Here is a 12,500-nt window from a genome sequence, read left to right as displayed (position 1 = left end):
TTAATAGCCCTACTGGAAGCGCATGCACACACGTCACGTTCTGCTGCACGTTTCAGTGCTATAAGATATGGATCTTCGTGCCCGATGCCCTCGTCAAGGGGAACTTGACCCTAGGTGACCACAATGGAAAAGAGGTAACAACCCCGCTGTTAACCACTAGAACCAGGAGGACCCTTAAACAAACTCCCCTCACCCTCTCACTCAGACCTCAGACCTAGAACCAGGAGGACCCTTAAACAAACTCCCCTCACCCTCTCACACAGACCTGCGCTTCTGTCCACTCTGGGTTCATCTCTGTCCTCCTCTCATCCCCTTTGTCCTTGAGTTTTGACCTTGACCTTGACCTCCTGCATGTCATAATTGCCTCATCCGGCCCTCTGGGCATAAATCTCCCCTGGCCCCTGGCACACGGCAGCCTTCTGAATAGCGGCTTGGGCCACGGCCCCTGAGGGCCACTCCAATGGTCAGTGTGTACACACACACCTGGACTACTGTTTCAGAGAATCTCCCCTTACACATGGGGGATTCCAACTGTCTAATACCATTTAACAGTTGCATACATACAATATCTTAAACATTCATGCATGCAAGATACATAGGATACATAGCCCCTAACATACAAACTGGGAAAGTATGTAAATATAAGGATGCATATCTTATAACACACATGGACCCTTCACACAGGTGGGGAATCTATACGCGTCGACGAGGTGGATTCATTATAGGGCACATACACTTTAAACACACACACACACGTGTTTCATTACACACGGGGTGCTTGCAGGAGACAGACAGGGTGCAGGTGGACCAGGCGTCTGTGTGGCTGTCAAAATATGTGTGTGTGAGTGTGTGTGTGTGTGTTTGTATGCATGAGAGTGTCTCTATTTGTTTGTGTGTGTTTTGCACATGCTGATGTTTTGGTTTGTGTGTTTGTGTGCATGATTGTGTGTGTGTGTGTGTGTTTGTGTTTGTGTGCATGTCTTTGTGTGTGTGTGTGTGTGTTTGAGAGTGTGTGTGTGTGTGCGTGTACTTGAAGGTGTGTGTGTGTGTGTGTGTGTGCTCTGGTGTATCCATGTCCACCCCTGCAGGAGATTCTCCCTGCTGGCCGAGTTAAGCACCTGTCGCCTCAGATTAGTGTTTTAATTGGCTCATGTGAACCACCGCTCTGCCTGCTAGTGATTAAGGAGGAGGTGTGTGAGGAAGAGACCGCCTCATAGTGTACACAAACACACACACACACACACACACTTGCACCGAGGCACAGCACACACACACACACACACACACACACACACACACACACACAGACACACTCAATTTCTCTCTCTCTCTCTTCCTATGCTCACACACATATACAAACATACAATCACAACATTTATATATATGTCCGCATATACACACTAAACACACACATGCACACACACACAGGTAATTAACCTGGAGAATGAGTACTGTCCTCTGGGCCGCCTCTGAGTACCACCATCCCCAGTTCGCAGGCACGCAGGCACGCTCGCTCACTCACTCACTCACTCACTCACTCACTCACTCACTCACTCACTCACTCACTCACTCACTCACTCACTCACTCACTCACTCACTCACTCACTCACTCACTCACTCACTCACTCACTCACTCACTCACTCACTCACTCACTCACTCACTCACTCACTCACACACACACACACACACACACACACACACACACACACACACACACACACACACACACACACACACACACACACACACACTCCATAATCCTTCCACCTGCAGCCAGTGGCCATCATGAAGCTGCTTCTTTAATTCCCCCTCTCTGTTTGACAGTCAGTTTAAAATGGGTTTTTGACGGGATTTGGGATTTGGGATTTGGCATATTTGGTTTTGGCCAGGAACGCGGCGTTCCGCAGGATGTGTGCCCTGTGCTCCGGTCTCTTCCAAGGAGGGATGAGGGATGAGGGCTGAGGGGAGGATGAACTAAGGCATCCCCTGGACCTCCACAGCAGGGGAGGATGTTTATGGAGGATGCTGCAGGCTGCTTCTGAGTGTGTTTTTTTTTTGTTTTGGTGGAGAGCTGGGAGTTGTCTGCCAAGGAGAGAAAAACGGTTTAACCCAAAGCCTAGAGCATATGGTGTGTGTGTGTGTGTGTGTGTGTGTGTGTGTGTGTGTGTGTGTGTGTGTGTGATTGTGAGTGTGAGTGTGAGTGAGTAAGGTTATGTGTGTATGCATGTATATGTTCATGGTGATGAGTATAAGCCTGGATGTTTTGTGAGGTGTGTGTAGATGGATTTATGTATGTGGTAATTTCTTTATGGGAGGATGTATATGGAGTGTGCGTGTGTGTGTAAGTGTGTATATGCGTGTGCATGTCTGTATGTGTGTGTTTGTGTGTGTGTGTTCGAGTGTGTATGTGTAAGTGCATATATGTGTGTGTAGTGTGTGTGTGTGTATGGGTGTGAAAAGAAAAGTATGAAGAAGTGATCACAAAAGTCAAGCAGTGAAAGGTTGTAGCTGCAGCTGGTCATATGTGTGATGTGGATGAGAGAGGATGGCACCTCGAAAAGTGGGATACAGCCTAGGGGAAATACGTGGAGCAAAACATGCACTCATACTAATGTAGACACACACACACACACACACACACACACACACACACACACACACCTCTGACATCTCGAGTGGTGTATGGCTCCATTACCGCGCTGAAGAGCAAAACTAAGACTGAAAAAAGACTCTCCTCCTTCCTCCTTTCTGCTGAGCTGGAGATTAAGAGGTCCATTTGAGGTGATTATCTGTGCGATTGCTAAATTATGCACACTCATACAGACGCTTTCCGCCCACACACACACACACACACACACACACACACACACACACACACACACACACACACACACACACGACAAACAACAACTCGCACTACGCCAAACCTCTCTGCATAAGGTTTTATATCAGCTTGTCCATGTGTTTTTTAGCCATGGGAAGATGATGCCCCAGTGTTGCCCCATCATTACCCCAGGTGATGCCCCAGTGTTGCCCCATCACTACCCCAACTGATGCTGCTAAATGTGTCCAGAGCAGTGAACCTCTAGGTGGGCATCCTGCTGTCTCAGACATCAGATGTTATTCCCTCCAGACGCGAGAGCTGCACCACACAGGTGTGCTCTCTGCCTCTGCCTCTGCCTCTGCCTCTGCCTCTGCCTCTGCCTCTGCCTCTGTCTCTGCCTCTGTCTCTGCCTCTGTCTCTGTCTCTGTAGTAGGGAGGTGAAGAGAGGAGGTGAATAGGGGAGGTTAAGAGGAGATGTGAAAATGGGAGGTGAAGAGGAGAGGTGAAGTGGAGAGGTGAGGTGAGGTGAAGGGTCACAGGGCGTCTTCTGCCCGGGGAGTCCTGAGGAGTGATCTTTCAAACCGTGCCGGAGTAAGACATCTGGAAACACACCACACATCAACTAACGCTCAGAGCACCATCCCCAGAGAGAGAGAGAGAGAGAGAGAAAAAGAGAGAGAGAAAGAGAGAGAGCTACAGCAGAACTGGCAGTGTGAGATCTGGGAATGGGGGATATGGAGAGAAAGAGAGAGAGACAGAGACAGAGGGAGAGAAAAAAGAAAGAAAGAAAAGATAAAGTAGAGGTGAACAGAAGAGAGAGAGCAGTGGAGAAGAGAGAGAAAGAAAGACATAGAGAGAAGAGAGGAGGAGAGAGGAGGCCGACAGGACTAGAGACAGGGAGTGAGGGAGAGAAAGGAGTTCAGGAGCAGGCCATTAAGAAGCACTAATGCTAACGCTGTACTAATACTAATGCAATGAGGGCTAACAATGGGTCTCAATGGGTGCTGAAGTCAAAAGCTCTTAATCCACAGAGAGGAGTCACTGAACCCCCCGGGGGGTCAACAGGCACCCAGGGGTGAGTGTGAAGGAGGGGTCACAAAGAGAAGAGGGGCACAGGGTGACACCTGGGTGACACAGGGTGACCCCCCCCAGAACAGCCATTCATGTTTGAGTCCTTAAACACCAGACACCACACCACCCACACCACACCACACCACACCACAAAGAAACATGCATTTGTAGACACGTCTATAATAGTTTATGTCAAACCACCTCAACATAATACTGTAGCAATTTTAGCACTGTTTTTTCACGCAACACAGTTCCCCCCAACAAGATGAGCTGGCCGATTTAATAGCCTTGCAGGCATCTTAACTGACAACAGCACTCTGCCTCAGTGTGGATACTTAATTGCAGACGTTTTATAGATGTCATAAAGAACATCAAATGAGTTTCGAGGAGCCAATCTAAACACAGATTAAAAGGTTCGTTAAATTTGAAAATTGCTCAGGGAATTCCGAACATCTGTTTGGGGCCTGACACCACAAAGTCCAAGGTGATCTTTTGCAAACAACAATTTACAGCCTTGAAAACATTCAGCAGCTCTCCTTGATTGGTCCTGGTCGACTCTGGAAGCACATCTGTACCAGAGCTGCCCCACATCTGGCACCAGACCAGAGTTATTAGTGTGTGTGTGTGTGTGTGTATGTGTGTATGTCTGTGTGGGTGTGTGTGTGTGTGTGTGTGTGTGTGTGTGTGTGTGTGTGTGGGTGTGTGTGTGTGTGTGGGTGTGTGGGTGTGGAATGCATGCTTGTTTTCTCAGAGGAAATACAACAGACGTTTTCAGGGGAAATCTCTTGCGGCAACCGAAGGTCGTTAGAAACAAAACAACTCAAACTTTCGTCTAAAAACCTTTCAGCCAAAGTTTTAGCCCAACGTCTCCTTTGTAAGCCAGTGGTGCAGTCGTCCGTCTGCAGACCCTGTGCGCTGCCCTGCAGTGAGGCTGAAGGGAGAGACTCCCCACATTCAACATTTGTGGGAGCAAAGGGCACACAGTGCAGACATCTTTCATCTTTTTTCTGGTTTATCTGTGTGTGGTTTACCTGTATCTGGTATACCTTTACCTGTACCTGTGTTCTGCACACCTTCTCAGGTCTGTCAAGAGAGTTTGGTGCGCACGGTGTGGGCTGCTGCGGTGGAACTGCCCTCTTACCTTTGGGGTGTCCGGGGTCGGTGAACTCGTACTTCCCCATGCCGACGGTTCTCAGCATCTGCAGGCCGTTGCGTGCGTCCTGGGTAGCCGCATTGTTGCCGGCGGCAGTGGGAGGCGCGGAGGACGGAGGGGGCGCCGTCTGTCCGTTGGTCAGGGGCAAGGCCGCGGCGGGCAGGGTGGGCGGGGGCATGAGCGGGTGTGGGGTCATGTGGTGACCATTGCCCATGAGGGTGGCGCGGTGCGGCGAGGGGTGCGTGGCGGGCCCGGGCGTGGTGAGAGGGGGCTGGCTGCCCGTGTAGTGGGGGGGCGGGTTGGTCATGCTCATAAGCAGGCTGGTGGGAGGGGGGTGCTGGGAGGACGCGGAGCGGGGGGGCAGCTGGAAATGGGCGGCGCTGACGAGGGTGGGGTGGTGGGGCATGGCGGTCTGGATGGACGGGGTGACCCCGATGATGGGCGACTGGACGGACACCCCCTGGCTGTAGGCGGGGGGCTGCGGCAGGCCGTAGGAGTGGGTCAGGAGGCCCGGCTGACTCACCGCCACCAAAGGGGGGGCCCATGGGGGACCTGCAGCGGAGAGAGAGAGAGAGAGAGAGGAGAGAGAAACATCAGCATCGCCCACAAACACAGCATTGCTATGTGTCTAATATCATGTGAGGCCTACAGCAGAGGAGAGGAGAGGAGACACTAACACCATGTGTCTATAACATGTTAATAACATGAGCCACCCATGAGGGATCTCTAGCGGAGGAGAGGAGACACTAACATCACAAACATCATTGCCATTGTGTCTATAACATGTTAATAACATGAGCCACCCATGAGGGACCTGCTGCAGAGAGGAGGAGAGACTAACGTGAGCATCACCCGCAAAACACAGCTCTGCTATGTGTCTTTACCTGGTAAAGATAAAGTCTGCAATTCTACAGTTGATATTAGAGCCTAACAGTCAATCAAATTACATCCCTCCTTTCCGTGCTCCTGAAGCAACATGTTGATTGGCTGGAGTAGTGTATGACTCTCGAGTTCGAGCCACTTCATTTCCCACTCACAGAGCCAAGACTGTGGTTTTAATTTTTTGAGTGCGCACACAGAACGGACAGCTAGAGGACTGTGAGGAGCAATTAGTTGAATCTGACGAAAGGCGTATCAGAGTAGAATCACATACAACACCTTTAACTAAAGGAGGCACCCATTGGGTGACTGCAGACGAGACCTTTAACTAAAGGAGGCACCCATTGGGTGACTGCAGACAACACCTTTAACTAAAGGCAGATGCAGGTGTTGTAGTGTATTAGAACAGTGCAATGGCGTATGCATTAGGACACTCGTGCGCAGCAGTTCAAATGGATTGAAGTCAATAGACGCCATAAACTAAGAATTTAAATATAAAAAATCAAAAATGTCAGATAGCTTGAAGCTGGTGTAATCGAGTGTGCAGCTTTATAGCAAAATAATAACTGACAACTTGACCTTGAGGTAATCCTAATGTGTGTGTGTGTGTGAGTGTGTGTGTGTGTGTGAGTGTGTGTGAGTGTGTGATGTTGTGTTTGTTCCGGGTGTGAAAGTTACTGCTCAAACTGTACTGTTTTTGTCAACATGGAAAATATTAGTTAAATTAGGAGAGGATGCACTTCCAACTCAGTGAAAGTTCTTAATGGGGCAACAGAAGACTGGAAGAGAGTCCAAGGGCAAAAACACAATGGGCAGAACAAGTCAACACCACACATTTATAAATAACTGGCTTGTTATCAGCAGGGTGCGTGTGTGTGTGTGTGTGTGTGTGTATGTGTATGTGTGTATGATTTATGCAGAAGTGCTATGTATCTCTCGGCATCTGTGAGTGTGTGAACCAAACACTTTCCTCATGCCTTATGTCCCCACACACACGCACACGCACACGCACACGCACACACACACGCGTACACACACAGAAACGGGTAGATTTCACACACCCAGAGAGTTGTCACGGAGGCTAATCTAGCTTGGTGGAAAGCAAAAGCATGTTAGATTTCAGAGGCGCAGTGAAAGCAACACCAGTGGTGTAAGTATATGTTTCTGCTCCAGCCCAAATCTGGCTATTCTCAGGGTGACGATGTGATTGGATGAGCTACAGTGGAGGGAACCTGAGCATCAGAGGTCTGTCCTGAGGCTGAGTTGCTCTACCCAGAATGCATTGGGGTCCAGAGAAGAGGTGGCGTATGGGAACAAAGGGTCCACCACGTGCAATTATAACTCCTGATCTGATGGATTTCATGAATGAAATATGCAGATATGCATACATGCACAAATGCTCTCTCTCTCTCTTTCTTACACACACACTCAATAATAGACACACAACACAAAGACATACATAAATTAAATCTAAATCTCTCTCGTTCTCTCTCACAGTAATAAACAAACACACACACACACACACACACACACTATCTGAGAGATAAGGAATTAAAATAACCCGGGCTCTGTGTGTATAGGGTAAATTATACGACATAGGAGAGAGAGAGAGAGAGAACGAGAGAGAGAGAAATAGAGGGAGAAAGAGCGAGAGAAAGCCAGATTAAAAAACATTATTCATGACCTTGGCCCAGGATGCATTGCGGAAGAAGAGCAGGGGGCTCCGGGGGATGGATGGGGTAGGGTCAGGCCTCGGAGTGGACGGAGAGCATGTGTGTGTGTGTGTGTGTGTGTGTGTGTGTGTGTGTGTGTGTGTGAGTGGGCGGAGAGCGTCTGTATGAGTGTGCATAATTTAGCAATCGCACAGATAATCACCTCAAATGGACCTCTTAATCTCCACTGTTTCTGCCCTCACCAGGATTCCCCTTTTCTGACCCGATTAGCTGCTACAGAACCAGAACGTCAGTGACCTCTGGGTCGGGGCAATCTGGAGGTTTTTCAGAAGACCACGGCCAAGACGCATGCTCCAGACTAACATCAGCTCCCATTTCCTCCTTCATCAGAGGCTATTAAAGGATTTGTGTCCACGTCCTCTTTCAACAGAGGCTATTAAAGGATGCGTGCCTATGTCCTCCTTCAACAGAGGCTGTTAAAGGATTTGAACAATAATCAGGCTGTGGGTATAATATATATACATACATATATATATATATATAATTATATTTGAAGGGGGACCTCATTAGCACTGGCCAACGTGCTCTCCTATTTGCATTTGAGGACTTCGTCTGTACAGCTAATGAAAGGCTTTAGAAGGGAAAAGTAATTGCATTAACATTAAATGGATCCCGGTCTTGATTGCTCTCCTGTACTCTTGTAATTAAAATTAATGCAGATGAAATATGAGTCGTTTCATGAACGCTCTTTTCCAACGCTCCATTCTTTCTGAGAATTTCTATCTCAACTTTTCAATCAGGGGTACATTGTTGGAATTGCAGGGTTCGCTTTTTGAAAAGCGGAAATTAAATTGCAAATAAGTTAAAAGCTTAACAACAGGGGTGAATCTGCAGTCTGCCCCTTTTCTGTTCAAACGAAACTTTTTCTAGAACTTTCTCCGAGACTGGCGTCAGAATTAACTCTCTATAGCCAGTGGTAATTAATTCACGCTGCTATCCCTTGGAGTCTTGCTGCTCGTGATAAATTAAGTGTGTCACTGATTTTGCAGCTAATGACAGCATTGTTGTGTGTGTGTGTGTGTGTGTGTGTGTGTGTGTGTGTGTGTGTGTGTGTGTGTGTAACGTCACACCTGCGTTCTGCTTTATGTGAGGCAACATGACATCCGCAACAGTGACATCTCTCTCCCCCACTCTCTCTCCCTCTCTTTCTCTCTGTCCTCCTCTCTTCCTCTCTCTCTCTCTGCATAGGAACCTGAGTGGAATGGACTCCCGCTGAGTTGCACACAACACTAACAATGACCCCCCCCCCCCCCCCCCCCCCCATTTCTACCCCCCCCAGCTTATTCCCTACTGAGCACGCTCAACAGGACCCCCACTGTGTACTCCCCAGGGGGCCACAGACCCCTAAAGGGCCACCCGGAAACACTCAACATGGACCCCCCCCCATCTAAAAGTTGACCACTGGCTCAAGAACCACACACTCAGGATGTTAACCCCCCCCCCCCCCTTGGGTGGTCAGGTCATAGGAGCATCCGACTCTCATTGCCATAGAATCAGATGTTGTCTAGGTGTTGTCTACTGAGTGATGCTGGTCATGCACAAGCAGGGACATTCAGCGTTACCCCCCCCCCCCACCCCCGTCATCTCAGGGTTGTTTTCATCATCACCAAACTCCATTTTACTCCTCCTTCACATGCCTGGCCTGTACACCGAGTTCTCCTTGAACACACACTTGGGCAGAGTGGAATTGTGCGTACTTCCTGTAGAAATATCTGACATATTTTCAGCGGGATCGTCAAAATTGGCCCTTCAGGCACAGCTCTGCTCTAGAAAGATAAATGTCCACACTCTTAATTTTAAATTCCTTAAATGTCTGCATTTTCACCATTCATAAGGCTGTTAAGTGAAGTGTGCAGACATTTTCCCATTTTAATGTACCTATCTTGGACAGCTTGTGCGAACCTTTCAGGGGTTTTGTCTACAGCCTGCCGTTAGTCTAAGCTATCATTTCCTGTAGCGTTGTCTGACGTCTTTCCAGTAACATCCTCAGCCATGTCCATTCAGCTGCAGTGTGTCCTCAGTCTGAAATAAACCCTCCAGGCTTCAACACGCCGCATCCAGAAACACCCACGAAGAGAAACAACATGCCATTTCATGTGAAGGGCAGAGTGTGTACTGCCATTACCGGAGTGTGTGTGTGTGTGTGTGTGTGTGTGTGTGTGTGTGTGTGTGTGTGTGTGTGTGTGTGTGTGTGTGTGTGTGTGTGTGTGTGTGTGTGTGTGGCTATTTCACTCAAACAGCAGGACACTTTATTTTAAAACTCTCAAAATCCCATCTAGTCACCTCGGAAGTTTACATTTTACATTTACATTTAGTCATTTAGCAGACGCTACAAGGGAGAGAACAGTCAAGCTACGAGCATTAGAACCGGTTAGGCAGTTCGTTCCACCAACGTGGAGCTACAAAGTTAGCCAAAGCGACCAAATGCATTGGGCGTGTTTGTGTGTGTTTCTTTAAGTGGATGTGTGTGTGACTGTGTGAATGTGTGTGTGAATGTGTGTGTGTGTGTGTGTGTGTGTGTGTGTGTGTGTGTGTGTGTGTGTGTCAAATTGCACAATAATGGTTAGTGTGTGTGTGTGTGTGTGTGTGTGTGTGTGTGTGTGTGTGTGTGTGTGTGTGTGTGGGTGTGTGTGTCCACGGCTGTCTAAATCTCATCAACACAGATAAAGCACCTCACTCACTTACAGACTGGATGGATGGATGGATGGATGGATGGATATCCTTCAGCATGTGCCCACAGCAGTTTTGTATGAGGAGTCTGAACTGAAGCTGGTTCAGCTGAAGCTATTTGTTGTGATAAACATCCTTTAGGAACAGGTTCCATGCAGTTTTTAATGATAATAAGAACTTCACCATGAAATAGAAGGTTTATATCAGTTTATGTTATACAGCCCTTCTTCCACTGAAACTACACCATTAATATCAGTGTACAAAATTAACGACCACTATGAAACAACCCTTTGATTACCTCAACATGCATAATTCTTTAATATGTCTTACCCCTAGGGCCTTGTTCTAATCCATTGTCTTGTTTAGGACGTGCCTTTGTGATGTGATACTTTGTATATGGTTTTGATTTAATTGAATACAAAAAAATTAATTCTAACCTTAATCCTGGATTGATATCATTACAAAGTATTAATGTGCTGCTGCCTCTCTGCTCAATGTTAAACTTATTAGGTAGTTCTAATCCTGTAAGGGTTATGTAAGGCAAAGTGTGTCCCAAAATAGCATAGGAAGAGAGGGGAGTAAATAACCAGAAGACACAAGCAAACAAACAAACAAACAAATAAATAAACAAGCTAGATTCATCATCACCCTGCAGAGGCCTGATTTACACTGCATGGGGTTTCAGCTATGCCCTAGAAAGGTGCTATACACTGTCCCCATGGGCAACACACACACACACACACACACACACACACACACACACACACACACACACACACACACACACACACAAGCCTCCAGACAACTGGAAACAGTTCCACACACATACACACACAGAGAGAGAGACAGTGAGACAGAAGCAATTTCACACACACAGACAGACAGACACACACACACAGAGCTTTGCCCTGCAGATGTGCTGCTTGCAAACACACACACACACACACACACACACACACACACACACACACACACACACACACACACACACACATATATATACACATACCTGTGGGCTCGGCCTCTCTGTGCTGTTTGACCGGTGGCTCATCAGTCTCCCACGGCGTGGACTGGTTGATGGGCGTCTGACCCCACCGCACCCCCGGCGCCAGGAGGAGGCCGGGGGTCTGAGAGTCCCCAGGAGAGAGACCTGCTGCCTGGGGAGAAAGCAGAGGAGAAGGGTGGGTCAGTCTGGAGCAGGTCGGAGGTCCGAATAATGCATATCACATACAAATAAATACATACATACATACACAATAATAATCTAATAATAATAATAATAATCTATCCCAGGAATATATGTGGCAAGGACTATCTGAACACCAATGAATATGAGTATGGGTCGGAATGAGAGTTGGAACTAGAATGTTCAGAGTCGGAATGAGATTCTGAATTGGAACAAGAATAAGAATGGAAATGTAGTCAGAAAATATTATGATGAGAATTTGAATTGGAACAGAAATAAAAATGATGGGTGTATATTTCTTATTCATAAATTCATGAGGTTTTACTAGGTCAAATGAAAAAAATAAACACTGGACACAACAGGAATCTCATTGATCCAATCCATGCTATCCTTTCAGAAATTATATTTGTAATTATAATTATTTTAAAATATAGCTTAATTATATTTGACACAATGCTGGTCAGAAACATAGGGAAGCTAGAGAAAAGCAAAAAGAAAGAAAGAAAAGATCTGTTTTAGCGCTCAATTCAGCTGAAATGCTTCAAATGCCACACAAAAGAGCTGTAGCAAGAGTCCGTGGGACGTGAGCCGTCACGCCAGAACCTTCCAGAATCAGCGCAAAAGGAAAGAATAGAAACACAGAGAAAGACTTCATTAAAACACACACGCACACGCACACACACTCACATATGCCTACTCACATATACACACACAGAAAATAACTTAATTTGACCTTTTGAACTTTCTGCTTTTTTTGAACTGGAGGGGAGAGGTTGTAGAAAAAAATGTTTTGACATATTCTAAAAAATATTTAAATGCATACAATTATTTAAAATTTAAAAGAGTAATGAAATAATAATTAATTTCTTATATATTCATAATTCATTTTATTTTTATGAATTCGAATTAAATGAATTGGATATTTATTATGTGTAATTAAAAAAATGACAATAATAACAATTGATTTTGATATAACACTTTTA

General features: G+C 46.7%; 2 protein-coding genes across 2 annotated transcripts in view; both read right to left on the bottom strand.

The window, feature by feature from the left end:
* Positions 1–5,652, bottom strand: part of LOC105899530 (kelch-like protein 29) — a 115,949-nt gene extending 110,297 nt beyond the window's left edge. Inside the window, exon 1 of the mRNA XM_012826727.3 lies at positions 5,038–5,652. Within this exon, the coding sequence (XP_012682181.3) occupies positions 5,038–5,455 (418 nt within the window). The 5' untranslated portion in view covers positions 5,456–5,652. The remainder of the gene's footprint in view (positions 1–5,037) is intronic.
* A 31-nt stretch (positions 5,653–5,683) lies between these two features.
* Positions 5,684–12,500, bottom strand: part of LOC122133549 (kelch-like protein 29) — a 60,754-nt gene continuing 53,937 nt past the window's right edge. The window contains exons 2-3 of the mRNA XM_042709982.1: positions 11,341–11,488; positions 5,684–5,694 (exon numbers count right to left, since the gene is read on the bottom strand). Coding sequence (XP_042565916.1) covers positions 5,684–5,694; positions 11,341–11,488 — 159 coding nt within the window. The remainder of the gene's footprint in view (positions 5,695–11,340; positions 11,489–12,500) is intronic.

The sequence above is a fragment of the Clupea harengus genome, chromosome 15 (genome assembly GCF_900700415.2).
Source record: "Clupea harengus chromosome 15, Ch_v2.0.2, whole genome shotgun sequence".
In the NCBI taxonomy this organism is placed as follows: Eukaryota; Metazoa; Chordata; class Actinopteri; order Clupeiformes; family Clupeidae; genus Clupea; species Clupea harengus.
Note: the sequence above shows the minus strand (reverse complement) of the source record. Positions and strands in the feature narration are given on the sequence as shown.